This window comes from Pararge aegeria, chromosome 1 (assembly GCF_905163445.1).
Source record: "Pararge aegeria chromosome 1, ilParAegt1.1, whole genome shotgun sequence".
Taxonomy (NCBI): domain Eukaryota; kingdom Metazoa; phylum Arthropoda; class Insecta; order Lepidoptera; family Nymphalidae; genus Pararge; species Pararge aegeria.
The window spans coordinates 4,268,259-4,287,564 of NC_053180.1; the positions used below are offsets into that span (position 1 = coordinate 4,268,259).

The following is a 19,306-nucleotide window of genomic DNA, read 5'->3' on the forward strand; positions in this document are numbered from 1 at the left end:
ATTCTTCTTTTTATTCTATCGGAAACGTCACTATGTAAATGATGTTGTTAGTTTGAACTTTAATATTTTTTTTAGGTACTACGCCAAAGTTCTCTAATCTGAGATGATGATTATATAAACAAAAATCTATTTATTGTAAACCCTCCCGCTCGAAGAGGCCTTAAGTCCCGGAAGACTGCTATTTAAACTTGTTTTTATTGGTTGCCTGACTGGCAACTATAATTTTTTTTATTAAATGGTGCAAGCAGCGTCCATCGTGAGCAAACCTTTAACAATTCACACGTACGTTATCAGTGTGTCCGTAATACCTTTAGAAAGCTATCTCTATGGCAAGCTCGCGATGAGCTGTTCCTTTTGCTAATATAGGGCTGATAAGTATTATTACGTATTCTGCGAATGGAGATCAAAAGCTGATGGATTGGCAACCCACACTAGGTGTTCCCACTCCAAGTCTTACTTAAGATCCATATTCAGCAGTCCATCGGTTGAGGTGACGAAGCTCATAGCGCATGTGGATTCGAGTCCTACCTTGCCTTGAATTTAATGACTACAAGATATTATGTAACATACTTATTACATATTAATCATATTAAGTCCAAGTTCAAGAAATTTTGGCATTGACAGAAAAACACTTTTGGCCAATAATTAGATATAATAACAGTAATAATTTCAAGTCAGTGTAAGGTAACGTAAAACGTCCACCCGCTTATTAATAAACGTGGCCTAACGTCTGAATAGTTATGGAATGTTTTTACACTTCTAGTGACAGTACCTTTCAAATGTCAGAACGTGATTAAACTGTGCGTTACTATTTCAACGTTAACGCTAACGCAAGTTTAACGCTACACCACGTTACGTTATTATTAAGGATTTCTTGAACTTATCTAAATATTTTATTTGATAAAACATATATTCACTCGAGTTTATAGTACTACAATAGTAAATAATTTTTTATGTTAAATGGGTTGAGCTGGATATCTTTTCTTTTTAATTTAACTTTGCAGACGTTCATTAAGATCAAACAACAATTGACTGCCAAAGTTGTATTGAAAACAAAAGTTATCCAACTGACGAATTTTTCAAGGGTTGACATAATACTTTGCAATGGATTACAAACATGATTTTTCCTAACACTCATAAAATAACATGCAAATATATCGCGTTCGCAGCGCATTATTTTGCGTCGCGACGCGCTTTTAATGTTACCGTTTGCAAAGACTCTTGATCATAATATCTTTTATATCTTTTAGTTTTTAATCATCTTTTATTACAGCACTTAATTTAGATCTGTATTTTAAATACTTATATGTTTGATCGAATAAATAAGTTATATAACGCGTTATAGTGTTGTTTTAATTCATACCTAGTCTAAAATCTTTAAATTTATAATCTATGCCTGCATTCACACTAGTGCCCGTATGTAATTTTGAATTAATTAAAGGTTATTAAGTTTACATGACCATTTTAATGACCCACTCAGGTTTAGTAAAATTGTCCGCATCATCGAAATATCTGTATCGATTTTGAAGAGACTAGACGATTATTTAATGAATAATTTACTTCTCTAATCAGCTACACAATTTTGAGAGTCTTAATCCTGTTCCGAAGAAACTGTTGTTGACCCACCTCATTAACTATGTGAATGGAATGAATGATGTAACAAAAACTGACTTCCTGTCTTAATGTTATACCAACTAAAATGTAAATTTTGTGTAAATCATGTTAGAATACTATGCTATAATATTTTTTCGGTAAAATATGCATTTTCTACTTTGATAGAAAATATGGGTGCACCTCGGTGCCCGACATACTAAACACATCTGCGTAAGCTTTTCAAATGTACAGGCATGATGTTATGTTACGTGATTGCAAAAACAATACATGTTTATGCGATAACAGCAAACGCTGAAAATGGATATTTAGTTTTATTTATTTTGCCATATGAGCAAAAAGTTTTCAATTTTTTTTCTATTTATTAAATCGATGTTTAACATAATGAACTATCGATACAAGGCTTTTGAGTCTTCAGTGAAAGAACGAAACGCAAATAACCTTCGCTTGTCATTGCAATGTCAAATCGACATTCGTTATCAATCTTGTTGATACGGCAGTTTCGGTTTAATTTTTTGCCGAGAACACGAAAACTTTGTATATTAAAAATGGAACCTAAAGTGAACTTAAAAGAAGACCCGGCGTATGTAAAGCTTCAAGAATTCTACAACTTAAACGCCGATAAAATTAATATTCAACAACTATTTCAACAGGATCCCGAACGTTTCAACAAATTCAGGTATTTTTAAAAGAGAACAGTACTTTCAATAGTATACTTTAAATATTGTAAGAATACCTACCAATTTGTTAGAACAATTGCCCTTGTTATTATTAAATGACCTCCTCCTGAATCCTCTGATAGAGATACTTTCGAATTTCGTAAAGTTATATCATTCGAGTTTGAGTGCTTAAAAGGTCACCGGTAACGAAGCAATGTCATACATAATTAATCAATTTTCTATGTTATTCCAATAATATTCGGATTGCAAATTATGAAGTACCTGTACAGATAATGCAATGATTCTGGTTTGGTCTGTTTAATTTCGTAAACTTTGGATTTTAACTGGATTTAACTAGCGAAGTAGTGCTGAAATACCATACTAGTAGTGCAATATACTTAGGGCTTAGGCTAGGCTTTATAAAATTAAAAACTTGTCTAAAGTAAACTGCATACAATCTATACTTATAATAAAGTACCAGTGGACATCTGGGAGAAAAAAAAGTTAAATGTTTGTGTTGAATGCAAGCTTGTAGAAACATCCTATTATAGAAAACATAATGTAAATGATAACACCCAAACTGGTTTGAATTATTGCTCTAACCCGTGGGTTGGGTTTTTAGAAAAGAGCTTGCTTTTTCCAAGCAGGATATTCCGAGCTACCTTCTTTATTTACATGATCTAGAGTTAAATTTGATTGTTTAGTCCAATGGTAGTACAAAACTTCATTTCTCACAAAGGTACCCTGATCGCTCATGTTGTTTTTGTTTTGAGATTTTTAAAATGGAATTAAACAAATTGTTTATTTCAAAAAAACTGTCCACAGTCTTCGCATCGCCACACCCAACGATGGAGAAATCTTGTTGGATTACTCAAAAAATAGAGTGGATGAGGCTGCTTTAGCATTATTATTACAACTGGCTAGAAGTCGCAATGTGGAGAAAGCTAGAGATGCCATGTTCACTGGTAATTATGTTTTAAAAATTGTATAATATACTAGTTTCTAATGCTAACTCATGTGACCCCTGAACTCAGTAATGGTAACTTTGCAAAAAGACATCAATCCCTTGCTCTGTAAATAATAAAAACATATCAATACCACATGAATACATTTATTGGGTAAAAGCCTATGTGCCATTCTAGACTATATTCAATCGCTACAATAAATTTGGTTCAGATCCATTCAGAAGATCTGGCACGATCAATGATTAATGGAGAATCTTTCACATTTATAATATTAGTATAGATTAAGATTAATAATGAAAGAAATTATCTAGAACTGTTGTCTGATCAGCTGTCAAACATTACAGGCGCATTTCAAAATTTTTCAAAATTCAAAAATGCATTTATTTTAAGTAGTCCTAATATAAGCACTTTTGAAACGTCAAGTCTGTCTGTGTGTAGTGACTCTACCACCGGTTCGGAAGGCAGATTCTACCGAGAAGAAGCCGGCAAGAAACTCAGCAGTTGCTCTTTTCCAACATTAACAATTTACATTTTACATTTCAAAATTAATTTTTCTATCTTGTGAGAGTTGAAAGCGGAGCCGGATGCTTCCAAGCAACCTTGTCATTAAGAAATTCATCAATTGTATAATAACCTCGCTGTAATAAATGTGTTTTAACACATTCTTTAAACTTATGCATTGGTAGGTCCAAAATTACATTAGGAATGTACCCAAGAATGATCTAATTTTCACTGAATGTACCCAAGATAATACTGGATCACTAAAATTTCATGGGATAATCTTAACAAATTAATTTAGAATCAAAGTAACTTTCATACTTATAATAAATAAGTATGAAAGTTACTGTAGTATTAATGTTGTCATCAAATTATAGTCTTAGTCATATAATAGCACTTTCTATATAGGCTGAATTTCCGACTTATTTCTTTTTCACTTTGAAACTTTCCGCAATGTTTACAAACAACTTTGTGTCCTCAGGTCAAAAGATTAATTTCACTGAAGACAGAGCAGTCTTACACATTGCTCTTCGTAATAGGCAGAACAAGCCTATACTAGTGAATGGAAAAGATGTCTCGCCAGATGTGAATGCGGTACTTGCACATATGAAGGAGTTCTCTGAACAAGTCATAAGCGGCAACTGGAAAGGGTACTGAGTTACTGTTATGTTGCTTTATATTTTGCTTTCCCAATATATTTAAGCTTGCTGCAATAACAGGTCTCAGAGTCCTTCTCATTATTTTTTAGTGTTGTTTTTGTTTGTGTGTCCCCCTGCCCCTCCCCCCATATCCTCTTGACAAATAATATTACTGACACAAAAACGTTATTATCCGTTATGTTTCTATTTCTATTTCTGGGGTGCCGTAATCTCAGTAAGGCACTTGGTTAATACAAGAGTAGCATAGGATAAGACAATAACAATAACAGATATATTGGGGAGCTAAAGACACTTTAGGGTTCATAAGAGATTCTTATCCTATGATACTTTTGTATCATATTCTAACAACCAAGTCGAGGGTTTGCCATTATCGCATTGAATTGTATTGCATTCAAAATTTCGTTTTACAAAAAGTATTTAAGTTTTATAGTTTTTAGCTTTTTCGTTATACTTACAAAAGTTTTTTTTTTTCGTTATACTAAAAGTAGCTTAATAATTTAATAGCTCTGTATATAACGAGTGTATATAGTGTATTTGAAATTAAAAGCTTATGATAAGTCCACTTTAAGGCCCTAACTAATGTTTAATGATATGTGGCAAATATTCTAACATTGAAAATTAGGCTTGATTGACACTTTTCTTCTTCTTTTGCTTGCGGCTCAAGTTCACCTGGTCCCTGGTACCACCTCGACCGGCTACGATTTAATGTGACGCCGCTATCTAGGTCTCCCAGCAAGCATTGGTCCGCCAAGAACAGCAGCACTTTCCTAGCTGGGAGAAATTTTGCATCTTTTCTTTGTATTATATTGATACTAGCTGTTGCCCGCGACTTCGTCTGCTTTTGATTTTGTTTTTGATGTGGCGTTCAATTTAGTTGTAGTTCTAAAAAAACTGTGCTGTCCGCTGAGGAGTTCTGTCCTCTATCTCCAACCACATTCTGATCTACACAAAGTTTGGGCAAAATTAAACACATATTATAACCTCTATAGTTCAAAAATAATAATTTGAATCGGTTATAATTTTTCGGAGTTATGGTGTAAAATCGTCAAACACTCTCATCCACTCTCCCAAAGGAACCGAGCTTAATGTCGGGATAAAAAGTATCCTATATTACTTCTAACACTTCCAAGAATATGTGTACAAAGTTTCATGAGGATCGGTTAAGTAGTTTTTGCGTGAAAGCGTAACAAAAAAACTTACATTGACATTTATAATATTAGTAGGGATACGGATAGGGATTAGTTGGGATTAGTATTGATACACTTGATCAAAAGCCTTCGATAAGTCAAATGATTCTTTACTAAATCTATTAATTTATTTTCAACAGTTACACAGGAAAATCTATTACGGATGTTATCAACATTGGTATTGGTGGCTCTGATCTAGGCCCACTTATGGTCACTGAAGCGCTTAAACCATACGCCAAGCAACTTAAGGTATATTATAAATTTAGCTTTTCTTATAAATATCAATTAATAAGAACTTGTGAGAATGTGAATTTACGTGAGATGGTGATAACAAAAAAATTACCCTTTGTAGCTTTGTGTTGGGCTCTTAGAGCAGGGCGCGTTTGGACACCTCGTAGCTTTAGGTTTAAGTTGGCGAACTAGGTTATCAGCATCCCCTTAAAATTATGTAAACATATATGTATGAACGCTTTATAAGTGCCTGTGATAGGCCTACATGAGTAAAGAATTTTTGAATTTGAATTTAATAGTTTTAAATTAAATTAAATTTCGAAAATGCAATAAGTTTGTCATATTGTTGGTATATTCAATTTCAAATCATTGTCAATTAAAGCTTTATTTAACAATTTTTTTTGAATAATAAAACTTATTCTTTAACTTCGTTTTTAACAAAGTCACAAAGTCTTATCTAGATTACAACTTATCAATGTTTAAAGTATATGTTAGTATCATAGTTCTTTTCTTCAGGTACATTTCGTATCTAACATCGATGGTACCCATTTGGCGGAGGTGCTCAAAAGGCTCAACCCTGAGACCGCCCTCTTCATCATCGCGTCCAAGACCTTTACTACGCAGGAGACCATCACCAATGCTACTTCCGCCAAGGACTGGTTCCTGGGAGTTGCTAAAGATGTAAGACATTTTCAGTAAAAGAACAGTACTGTAGTAGAACAGTTCGCAGTACCCCACTTGCAGGATTGAAGATGCTTGTCCATGTTGTTGGTGCATTTATATAATACTCCAGACTTGAATTCTTAAAATCTGATTTCTGTTCAGTCATTCTCGAATATCATTTCTGTCTGGCCAATCGATCGCACTTATTGTATATTTATTTATTTATTTATTACATTTTTTATTTATTTATTTATTAAGGTTAAATAGCGATTTTTACATAAGTTTTGATATATTAATTAATAAAATTATTGAGCATGCACGGCGTATGTAAAATCAATCAAAACACAGCATGCATTTTCCGCGAAGATATTTAAAGATGACTTAAATAACAATATCACTAGCTGACCCGTGCAACTTCGTCTGCACCAAATCGGTTATTACCGGAAAAAACAAATAAAATGACATTTTCTCAAAAAGGATTCCTAGCTAGATCGATTTATCGCCCCCGAAACCCCCTGTATACTAAATTTCATGAAAATCGTTGGAGCCGATTACGAGATTCCAATTATATATATATATACAAGAATTTCTCGTTTAAAGAAATAAGATTACTCGATGAAATTGTACATTACAATAAAAAAAAAAATGTAATTAGAATACAGCAAAAATTACAATCGCATGAATTATTTTTAACAGATTTTTATAATATATAGAATATATATTAATATATTGTATGCTTAATACTATTAGGTCGGGGATAAAGTCTTTAAGAATATGTATAAAGTAAGATAGAATGGATTAACAGAATTGTTGTGGTCGTTCACTACAAAAACGCTAGACCACATAAATATTAAGCCACTCAGCAAAAGTTAAGAGGGTTCGGCTGACCTTCAGATTTCCTCATGTTTCGGTCTTTTCAGAATACTCTAGGCAGTGTCAAGCTAATATTCAGGGAAGACTGCCAAAACTACATGTCAGTTTTTTATCATACGTCCCAAAATTTCTACAGCAACGGGATCATTTCCCTATCTTCAAAATGGCAAAAAGTCATCGAAAATACTGCAATTAAATGTAAATAAACTTTGAAGAAAAAATGTATTGTAATTTCAGTTCTTTTTACCCTTCATCAACTTCCCACTGTTTGGCAACCCAACACGCTGCTCCAAATCGGGCTAGTGGGCTTTAACTATTATATTATATGTTTGTGGTAATACTTTCCAAACCAACCAAGTAGTCCAACGAGGCAGTTCTCTTATATAAATAGAGTAAGTAAACCTAATGTTTTTCGTTTACCAATATTTTTATTTTGTTTTTTTAGCCATCAGCAGTATCGAAGCATTTCGTAGCGCTGTCAACAAACGCGGAAAAAGTGACAGCTTTTGGTATCGACCCCAAGAACATGTTTGGTTTCTGGGATTGGGTGGGAGGCAGGTGGGTGACAGTTCATTTTACGTAATTATTAACGAAAGCTTTGTACAGTTATTTTCCTAAGAGTCACCATCATCATCATAAACCTTTTATACCATTACCTGCCCACTATAGGGCACGGGCCTCCTCCTACAACGAGAAGGGGTCACACACCTCTGAGAACTCTCAGGCACGCAGGCTCATAACTTAGAAAAGTTAGAGGTGCGAACTAAGAGTAATAATCCCAAAGAGTATACAAAACAGTTGGGTCATGATTATACTAATTACACATATGTGTCAAAATGAGAAACTGTACGTCGTCATCATCATGTTAACCAAAAGCCGTAGAGTGTTGCATATAGGATTTAGAGGGTTCCAAACACTGTGGTCTTGTACCGCTTGGGTCCAGCGGCTTCCGCGACTCGTTTGATGTCATCCGCCCACCTCACCGGGCGTCTACACACGCTGCGTTTACCAGTGTGAGATCGCCACTCCAGAACCTTGGCCCCCAACGTACATCGGTTTTCCGACCTTTATGCCCCGCCCAATGCCACTTCAGAGAGAAAAGAAAGAAAGACTTTATTGTACATACAAATAGAAAGCTTGGTCAACAAAAGATAATACAAAATATACGCGCAAAGGCGGCCTAGTCGAATGAAGCGAACTCCGCCAGACAACCTTTGCTTGAAGAAACATGTTACATGAAACGGAATAGTGCAATACGCAAATTTGCAAATTATAAATATTACATATACCTACTATACATACTAAAACTACATATATAGTTTAGTTATATATATATAAATTCAAATTCAATACATGTGTGTATTAATATATAAACTTAAATACATATTACTATTTAAACAGACAGACAAAATTACATATATACTTTACAACATACTTCAGCTTTGATCACGTAGAGATACTCTGATATAGCTCTCTCCATCATCGTCCGCTGAGTGACTCTGAGACTTCTCATAAGACCAGTAGTAGTAGACGATGACCACGTTTCGAAGCCATTATTGGCAACTCGAAGACTTTGGGTCTTCAGGCACTGAGGAATTTTAGACTCAAAGTAACTAACATGTCTGAATTATTTGGTTTAAATGTATTTTTTTTTAATAATTTGTTAAAACATGCATTGTAGTGACGTACAAAATATGTACACAATTTGTTTATAACAGTCGTCGTGTAACACGATCCACGGTTACCCAACGACTGTTATAATGGAAACGAGTAACATTACGAAAGTGCAAATTGTATGTCGATTGATTGAGTTTGTTTGTGACTATCATTTGGCGCCCTCTAAGCGGAAACATCGATAAAGGGGGAATTGTCAGTGGTCTCCGCCATTCCACACAGTAAAGGTGCGAGGTAATAATGCGAATATATTTTCAGGTACTCACTATGGTCCGCGATCGGTCTATCGATTTCGCTTTACATTGGCTACGAGAACTTCGAGAAACTTCTCGACGGAGCCAACTTTATGGATAACCATTTCACTACGGCGCCTTTGGAGAAAAATGTGCGTAGAGTTTCATTTTAAATCCTGATAAGTTTTCCCATGCAAAATTTCTTCGGCTATCATACAAAATATTACCAGCGCTTTTACTCGCCTGCCTTCCTCAGAAATTTGACTATCAAATGGAAAGATTTAAGAACATACATAAACCGTGTAATTTCATAGCATTGTGTCCTATGGCATATTATTATGGGGTAATGCTGCTGATATTGATTCTATTTTTGTACTGCAGAAGAGGTCTGTTCGAGCAATATATAAAATGGGCCCAAGAGAGTCTTTAAGAGATAAATTCAAAGCAGCTATTATTATGGCGGTGCATAATTGAAAATTTGGTTTATGTACATAAAAATATAACAAATTTTAAAAAGAAAGTGGACTGTAACAATATATTAATATTGTTACAGTCGACTTTCTTAGAAGTAAAAATAAACTTTTAGTGCAGTTAACTAGGCTGCATAAAATTAATAATTCATTTAAGGGTTTATAACAAATTACCAGATGAAATCCTTGAGATGTCTCTCGATAAGTTCAAAGTTTATATAAAACGTAAGCTTATAGAAAAATCCTATTATAATATTAAGGATGTATGATAAAAAGCTTGGGTATGAATTGCTCTAACTTCATAGCTCAACATTAACAAGACTGTGAGATGGTGATAAAAAAAACTGGCTAAGTTTGTTGTGGGCTCTTCTTAGACCAGAGTGCGTTTGGAACCCTCCTAGCCTTAGTTTGAAGTTAACGAATGCAGTTATCACCATCACTAACATTAGTGTAACATGTTAAATGTATGAACAGAGCAACTACTGAGTTTCTTGCCGGCTATTCTCGGTAGAATCTGCTTTCCGAACCGGTGGTAGAGTCACTACAAACATACATACTTGACGTTTCAAAAGTGCTTATAAAGTAGGCCTACTTGAAATAAATGAATTTGAATTGGAACGCATCATAAGTGCCTGTAATAAAGTCTACAAGATTAAAAAAAATTGAATTTTAATTTACACGACTAATATTGAAGCATCAAAAACCACTCCACTTTATTAGTGTTTCTCGAACAGCCGATAGTCATTTAATTCCGTTTAGTGTTCTAAACGTTTACCATAAAATGGGGAAAATGCGAAAAGTTTGTGAGCTAGCAACATTCCGCGGGTGTAAAGTGAGACGTGCGCGGGGCGTTTTGACCTTTTTTTGGACACAATGCACCGCATACAATAGTGGCTGAATGTGGGTTCTGAATGTTCTTAGTTCTGTGATCTAAAGATTATTTAAATCTGTCTGATATCTTGAGTTAATTTTTATAAATCCTATATTACCTTATTGAATGTCAACGTAAATACCAATTTTAATCGATATGACTTGAATAATTACGCCCTATGGAATGTTATCCTTCCTGAGATTTTTTTCTATCAAACCCAAGTATAATTTGTCAAATCCATATTCAAAAGATTAGAGCGTGGAAACAAATGAAAAGAAAAACCAACTGACTCATTATTATTAATTTAAAAAAAAAACTTTTAGCTAGATAATACACCTATTATATATATATACATTATTTGAATGGTTATGATTATTGCACCATACACTATCATTAATTTAAACGTGTGAATTATTATAATTTTAATGTTATACGATGAATTGCTCACCACACCTCGATTAAAATATTTATCCGTACAATAGATTTTCTGATTCCCTCTTCTGATTGAAATAAAATCAGAAAGCTGACTTATTTCTTTCTTGATGCGGGCATGAGATGCATTACAAAAAAAAAAAAAATTGTGCATGGTAGTGAGATGATGGCGATTCCTACATTCGTAATGTAGAAACTAAGGCTACGAGGGTTCCAGCGGCCTCGTCTAAGAAGAAACCCATAGCAAATATAGCTTGCTGTTCTTTTTGTTATCACCATCTCACATTGTGAGACGACCTCCATGGCGCAACTTTGAGCGATGTGTTTTTGAGCTGGAGGTTCCGAGTTCGATTCCCGGCAGCCGAAATTTGGAAATTTATAATGTCTGAAATTTGTCTGGTCTGGTGTAGGCGTCGGCAGTGCCTAGTTACCACCTTACCGACAAAGACGCGCCGCTAAGTGATTAAGCGTTCCGGTACGAATATGCGTAGAAATCTATTATCGGTAAGGTTTTAACATACATATAGGTTAGCCCGCTTTTTTAACTTAGACATTTTCGTTTGAAATTATTGAAATAGCAACCTGTTTAGAGCAATATATAATATTCACATCCATTGTTTTTTCCTTTACTTAAACCTTTATTCCATGCCTATCTGAACCAAATGGGCATGAAAGTTTTGACGGCCGACTGAAAATTTCGCAGAAATAGTATGGCGGCCACAGTATCGATTATATAGGGCCCTCTAAAATAATTTCACAAAACGCGGACGATCTTAAAACAATCCCACTTGCTTTATTGCACTGCACTTCATTTTTAGGCGCCAGTACTTCTTGCTCTGCTGGGAGTATGGTACAGCAACTTCTACGGCGCGGAGACGCACGCCCTTCTACCATACGATCAGTATTTACATAGGTATGTACAAATATCTTCATCGTCACTTCAATCGATTTAGCATAAGCGTCTTTTGTAGGGACTTTAAAAATCCACTGTCCTGGGCCGCTTGTTCCAGCGGGTCCCATCGAGTCTGTTGTCGTTTACCCACCGTATTGGTGGCAACACAGTTGTCTCGTTTTTCTATCTATGCTATGATCTATGATCTATCTATGCAACGTGTCAATAAAAACCAAAATATTACTTCACATGCTTTAGAGGTACATTATTAACTGTCTCTGCGAATTATCTAGTGAAACCGAAACGCTCAAAGTTTTTGAGTAAAAGCCACTGCCACATTTTTTACTGAAAGAAATCAGATACAGCCCTAACATCACATGCAAAGTTAAAATCCAAGTTACTACTTTCACTTTGTTAGGTACGCGTCGCGTAGCGTAGGTACTGTGCGCGTGTCAGTCTTTTATCTTCATTAGGTTGTTTTTTTGCCGGCCGATTTGCGCAGTGGCAGCGACCCTGGTCTCTGAGTCCAAGGCCTTGGGTTAGATTCCTACACTGGAAAAATGTTTGTGATGAACATGAATGTTATTCAGTGTCTTCGTGTTTATCTGTGTATTTTTATGAATATCTATAATATGAAAACTTATCGCTGAATGTGTTACTAAGCGCAAATCTCGAGAGCACCTGAAATGATTTCGCTAATTCTTTTTTTAGAATATTCCTTTGGATTTAAAGGATGTTTCTCACTGAGAGATTTCTTTTTTAAATTGCCTGAAAAAGTCTAAAATAACAATTTTCTATACTCCCATACAAACGTTTTGTAAAAATACTCAAAAGTAAATTTGAACTTTAATACTACAACATAAAGGTTAAATGTTAGTGGAGGGGTTCCAGGAAGGCAAAACAATAATTGATTGTCGTGATTCTTTATTATAAATAACATATTATAAATAAAGTCCCCCGCCGCGTCTTTCTGTTTGTCTGGGCGCGAAAAACTTCAAAACGGATTTTCATACGGTTTTCGCTAATGAACAGAGTTACTCATGTGGAAGGTTTCAGTGTATATTTTACGTTGGTTTTCTTTAAATTGGCTGAAATATAACGATGTTTGTTAAAGACGCCATACTAACTGTTATGGCTAATTCACAATAACCGCTTTTTGTTATAATTTTTAAATCAAAACACGGGTACAATTTAAAGATGGTGACATTCCTATCATGATATTAATCCTTATCCAAATAAATAGTTTTATAATTAAGTTTGATTATGTACCTGCAAATTCCTTTTTAAATTATTCAAAAATGACCTATCTAACCTAAGTTTAAGTACGTTTACAAGTTACGATGGCTATAGAAATTCCCAAAGCAAGAAAAAAGCCGCGAGCCGCCTGGCTGCGTATTACCTATATAGTTTGGAAATCAAAACACGCGCTGCAATTAGGCTCTAGGTTTTAAGTAGTAAAACCGGTAATAACCGGTTTGGTGCAGACGAAGGTCAGCTAGTATTTCATAAAATGATTCATCAGTCATCTTAATACCTATAACACAAGCTACGCTTTGGGGCTAGATGGCGATGTGTGTATTGTCGTAATATACTTATTTTTATCTATCCAATAGATTTGCTGCTTACTTCCAACAAGGAGATATGGAGAGCAACGGTAAATACGTGACCCGTGGGGGCCAGCAGGTGCAATACAACACGGGGCCCATCGTGTGGGGGGAACCCGGCACCAACGGCCAACACGCATTCTACCAGCTCATCCACCAGGGCACCAGGTCAGTATTCTAATAACGATCTATCAATGCAACGTGTCAATAAAAGCCAAAATATTACTTCACATGCTTTAGAGGTACATTATTAACTGTCTCTGGGAATTATCTAGTGAAACCGAAACGCTAAAAGTTTTTGGAGTAAAAACCACTAGAAAGAAATCAGATACAGCCCTAACATGACATGCAAAGTTAAAATCCAAGTTACTACTTTCACTTTGTTAGGTACGCGTCGCGTAGCGTAGGTACTATGCGCGTGTCGATCTTTTATCTTCATTATGGTGGTCATAGGTAAACACTTAAATGTGTTGATTTAGTTTGTATGGTGAAATAAATTAGATTCTTTTTATTTAATATTCTTACAAATGAAATATACTTATTACTTATGCACCCTTCAAGAGTAATAATGGAGAATTTGTTCATTTGTGGAAACGCCTACTGTTTTTAGCCGCACAAAACCTTTTTGTTAGTTTAAAAAAAAATCTTTATTATCTGGCCAAATAAAAAGTGGTCCATATCCATACATATAACTTGCAGTGAGTTACAAAATAAACTTAATCGGCTCATCATATATTAAACACGCGTGTCTAATATCTTAGATTATGAGCCTTATATCGATGCAATAAGGTTCTCGTTACGAGCAAGTGTGATGAAAAAACTTTAATAATGTAACCTTAGTAGTATGTAGTTTGGTAGATCGCGATGTCGATCGAAAACCTATCGCGATCGAAAACCTATAGGTTTGTCGGTATTTTGCTTGTATTGTAATGCCTGTAATTACTGTAATTACATGTAATTACATACGCCTGTAATTACTGGCAACCACGCCCTTCAGACCGGAACACAGCATTGAGACCATAGAAATAAACATGGCGGCATTACTTCCCCGGACGAGCTCTTTTTTCTTTCTATCCCACTACAAGTTAGCCCTTGACTGCATTCTCACCTGGTGGTAAGTGATGATGCAGTCTAAGATGGTAGCGGGCTATCCTGTTAGGGTGTATGGCATTTATATTAAACAAATTGCCCTAATCGTTCAGCGACATCGTACCGGAACGCTAAGTCGCTTAGCGGCACGTCTTTGTCGGTAGGGTGGTAACTAGCAACGGCCGAAGCCTCCCACCAGACCAAACCATACAAAATTCAGAAATTACCCAAATTGACCCAGCCGCTTACTCTTATATTATAAATTCCCAATTGAACCTCCGCTTTAAATCACAGCGCTAACCGCTGCGCCTGGTCGGTCGTCATGCTCATGTGAGATGGTGATAACAAAAAGCTTAACTACTGAAAGTATATTTAATGGGATGATGATGATTTAATAATACTTACTAACGTTTTTGCAGATTGATCCCCTGCGACTTCATAGCACCAGCTCAAACCCACAATCCCATATCCGGTGGGGTGCATCACAAGATCCTGCTAGCCAACTTTTTGGCTCAAACAGAAGCTCTCATGAAGGGAAAGACTTCTGCTGAAGTAAGTGCCAGTAAATCTAGAAATAGCCATCCAAATAAAGAAAATTAGTTATTTCGCAAGGAAGGTTATAGTACTAATTTGAAATACTTCAATACAATAAGGGTACTAAAAATAAATATTTTGGACCCTTTTGGACACTATAGTGTAAATAGAAGATTGTGCTACAAGGACATAAAATGGGTTTTATAGCAGATTCATACACTCTGTTATTCGCTTCGATTGCGAGGAAATTTGTTCGTGGACCAAGGTTTGGTACACGGGTCAAAATAAAAATTTTATATTTAAATAAACGTTAAAATGGGTTTTTTGAACGAATTTGACACTGTTTTTATTTCGATGGCAAATAAATAAAATAAAATAAATTATTTCTAATAAAGACAAAAAAATACATAAAATAGCTTTAAAAAAAGAAACACTACATAATAATAGAATCTTCGATACAAATTGATTGAATAAAACTACATACCTATTAGTTTCGTAATTTCCCGCCAATCGATCATATTCCCCTGAGCACAGACTACATAAAATGACCACGCTCAAATGACGATGAACGGACTATTATTTTTTATATTTGAAACATCAACATGAATATTAACAAGAAATTAACTAAACATTTTAATAAACTAGAACAAAAGGAAAATTAAAAATGTAGCAAACAACAGAGTGTTAGTGTATGTTAAAAATAAATTATCCTCACATCTAAAGGTTAGGTATGCCCTAAGATACGTTTATGCACAAGTGCATAAAGTTAAGTTGTAGTTCGACTGCATTTACGACTTTAAGAGTAAATTTTTATTACAGCCAATTTTGTATTCTGATCCGCCGGCACCACACGCCGTCTTTCTTTCAGACGTTATGCCACTATAATTTGTAACGCCATTAGAGTACGAAGTATTTATTTACAAGTATTTCCGCTTGTTTGAGGAATTCTTAGCCTATTAAAGTCTCAATGCTAGGCTAACAAGAGGGGATTAGAGCAGTAACCCACCACACTACTTCATCGTTATCCGAAAGCTGAGAATACAAATGACCTTTTTTTTAATTTTCTACTAGGAATGTTGGCATATTTTGAAAAACTAAGGTATTTGCAAGTATCTACATTTTCAATGTCTTGTTTCAATAATTGCGTGCGTGCTGGCATTCGAACTCGGCCTCCCGACAGAGAAGCCAAAGTCCTGCCCACTGGGCTGTCACCGCTTCTTATATCATTAGATAAATAAAAAAAAATATCGCCTATTTTTATGTCATTATGCCTATTCAGCATATTCGGTTCGAAGGACCAATTCTCTTAAAACTGTTGTTACTATTTCTCACAGGCTAAAGCGGAACTGGATAAGTCCGGTATGGCGCCAGAAGCTGTCGCGAAGATACTTCCCCACAAAGTGTTCAAAGGCAACCGACCCACAAACTCCATTGTCGTGAAAAAGGTGACTCCATTCACACTCGGCGCGCTTATAGGTGAGATCTAGGTTCCTTTATTTCCACGTACTATTTACAGCTTTCTTATTTCATAGTTAGTTTATTACCGCCATTTGGCGTCTGCAACTATTTTGGCAAACGGAGAGTAAAATAGACTTTTATCCTAGAAAAACTAACGATTCTCATCAGATTTGTAAAAATCCGTAATAAACTCGGGCAACAGGTACTTGGTTTATAATTGTCTCGGTAAAAGGAAAAAAAAATACAACCAAACTGAAAACCGCCTTTTTTAAAAAAATTTTAATCTGAAATTAAATATCTTTGTATTTCCAGCGATGTACGAACACAAGATCTTCACCCAGGGCGTGATTTGGGACATCAACTCGTTCGACCAGTGGGGTGTGGAACTTGGCAAGCAGCTCGCCAAGGCCATCGAGCCAGAGCTACAAGACTCCAGCCCCGTCTCCTCTCACGACGGTTCCACCAACGGACTCATCAACTTCTTGAAGGCTAACTTCGCTTAACATCACAAATCATAATATTTGACGTAAAATTTATCATTTGGAGAGTCCTATAGAATTTTTCAGGCCCTAACTTGTTCATAAAAAATCTGATAAACATCTTGGATAATATGGCTTGTATAATGCACTTGTAGCATTATCTATACTTAACTCTAAATTACTCTATTTTCCTATATACAATAGGCCCACTGTTATCTCTATGTTCAATTTAGATTTCATGAAGGGCCCAATAAAACGTTCACAACAATTATGAGGTCAAATAATTTTAGTTTAATCGTTGCTTTTATTGTGAGAAAGTGAGTTCTTGTTTTGTGTATTTAAAATATCACATCGAAGTTATAGCAAATAACTTAAAATTTATTTTATTTAACATATTACTAAAGTTTAGACAAACATTTACATTGATTATTAAATTATCAAAATTTAGTCTGTACGTACAAAGTTTTTTAAATTACTCGGAAAGATCTTTATATAGGTATGTTTGTTGTTTTGAAATAATATATTTATTGATGTGCCTCCGGAAAACATACAGCATTGATGTGAAGAAGAAGCAGTTAGTACTTTACCGATTGTCTGCGGTCTATCTATAAACAAAGCAGTTCATCTTACCGATATAGATGGCGCTAGTGTCTCACCCAGCAAGGTAGCGGGTACCCGCTGTCACTTTGAACGTCATAGCGTTGTGTACTTTCGCCGCATGCGCGTCGAATCTAATATTATTTCGTTAATCCGTCTTCATTTTCAAAAGTTATTATCAAAATATTTTAAGAAATATACTATGGCTTTTTTATAGTTATCCAGTGATAATAGTTCATATTTTCGATCGTGGGGGAATTTTGGCTACATCGCGTAATGGACCCCACGTGCACGAACGTTGGCGATGAGGCTGCGGAAACAAATCAATCCGTAGCTTCGGATTCACTGGCGCCGGAGAGGGACCCTGATCAAGAAGAAACCTCAAGTTCCAACAGCGATTCCAGCAGCGAGCAGGAACAAGAGGGGCCGCGACGAAAGAAACTTAAACGAGACTCACAGGTAACGGTCGATCCGCGGATCGATGCGTTATACAACCAGGTGAGTTTTCTTACAAATCTTATAATGCATCAACCATGTGTTTCTAACTTAAACGCTCATCAAAATGAGATATTAATTGAGAAATCTAATGAGGTCAATAGCGATTTTCTAACTAATCCGTCTACAGCTAAATCTAAATCTTTGGATCTAGGCTTTTGTAAGACCGACTTTGACGAGAAAAAAGTCCTAAAACCAGCTGACGATAAACGTTTACGCCAATTAATGGAATTACAACATTTTAAATCACCCACTTGGCAACATATACGTTATAAAAAGACATTAGGGGAACTGCTGGCATCACCAGGGTTTTGCAAATTAAAAATTAACGATGAAATGTGCTCCCTAAATAAGGGAAAAGATTTCCTTGCACCTACTGAGGATATCATGGCCGCAACCACCAATGCCTTGCTACACCAGAGAGAACTGTTACAATCCGGCTTGCAGGGGATTATTGATTGGGCGCACAAAAATCCAGCTGAGTTAAACCCTGATAGACTTTTTAGTAAATTTACCGAAGCATTCGGCAAATCGTCTTCGTCTTACAAATTATCAGAACAAACTTTACAAATTGTTGGCGGCAAAAGGGCCGAATGTATAGAACTTAGGCGTAGGAGATTAATAGCAGAAATCTCGGACAAAAGTATTCAAGCGGCTCTTAACAATATACCTCCTAGTGAGGAATTCTTATTTGATAAAACAACTCTTAATACATTAATTCAATCCCTTGGGGGCCCACATTTTTGGATACAGCCACAAGCACCTAAAATAAGAGAACACTTAAAAAGAAAATACAAAGAACCAACTCCTTCTACGTCAAGAGCACAAACACAAAATAAAAATAATTTTCGCGATAATTACAAAAAACAACAGACACAACATACATACAAGGGTAAAAATGAGAGTTACAAACAAAATAAAAACACTACATTTCGAAACAAGGATACAAAAAAGTGACTATCCGACACATTTCAGGGGAGGGTATTTAAAGATGTTCAAAAAACGGTGGCAAGCGATGGGCGCAAACAAGTTTATAATGTCAATAATAACGGGCTTTCGAATACCTTTATACAAGAAACCTCCTCTGGTAATGCCCACCAAAAGCATAATGCGTCAATATGCAACCAAACCA

General features: G+C 35.5%; 1 protein-coding gene across 1 annotated transcript; it reads left to right on the forward strand.

Moving 5' to 3' along the window:
* Positions 1–2,069: 2,069 nt before the first annotated feature.
* On the forward strand, positions 2,070–17,602 carry LOC120637279 (glucose-6-phosphate isomerase). The gene is made up of 12 exons (XM_039909040.1): positions 2,070–2,290; positions 3,096–3,235; positions 4,215–4,383; positions 5,720–5,828; positions 6,327–6,491; positions 7,792–7,904; positions 9,279–9,405; positions 11,845–11,939; positions 13,532–13,690; positions 15,031–15,163; positions 16,480–16,621; positions 16,916–17,602. The coding sequence occupies exons 1-12, from the start codon at positions 2,070–2,072 to the stop codon at positions 17,104–17,106; spliced, it is 1,764 nt and encodes a 587-aa protein (XP_039764974.1). The 3' UTR covers positions 17,107–17,602.
* The last annotated feature ends 1,704 nt before the right edge of the window (positions 17,603–19,306 follow it).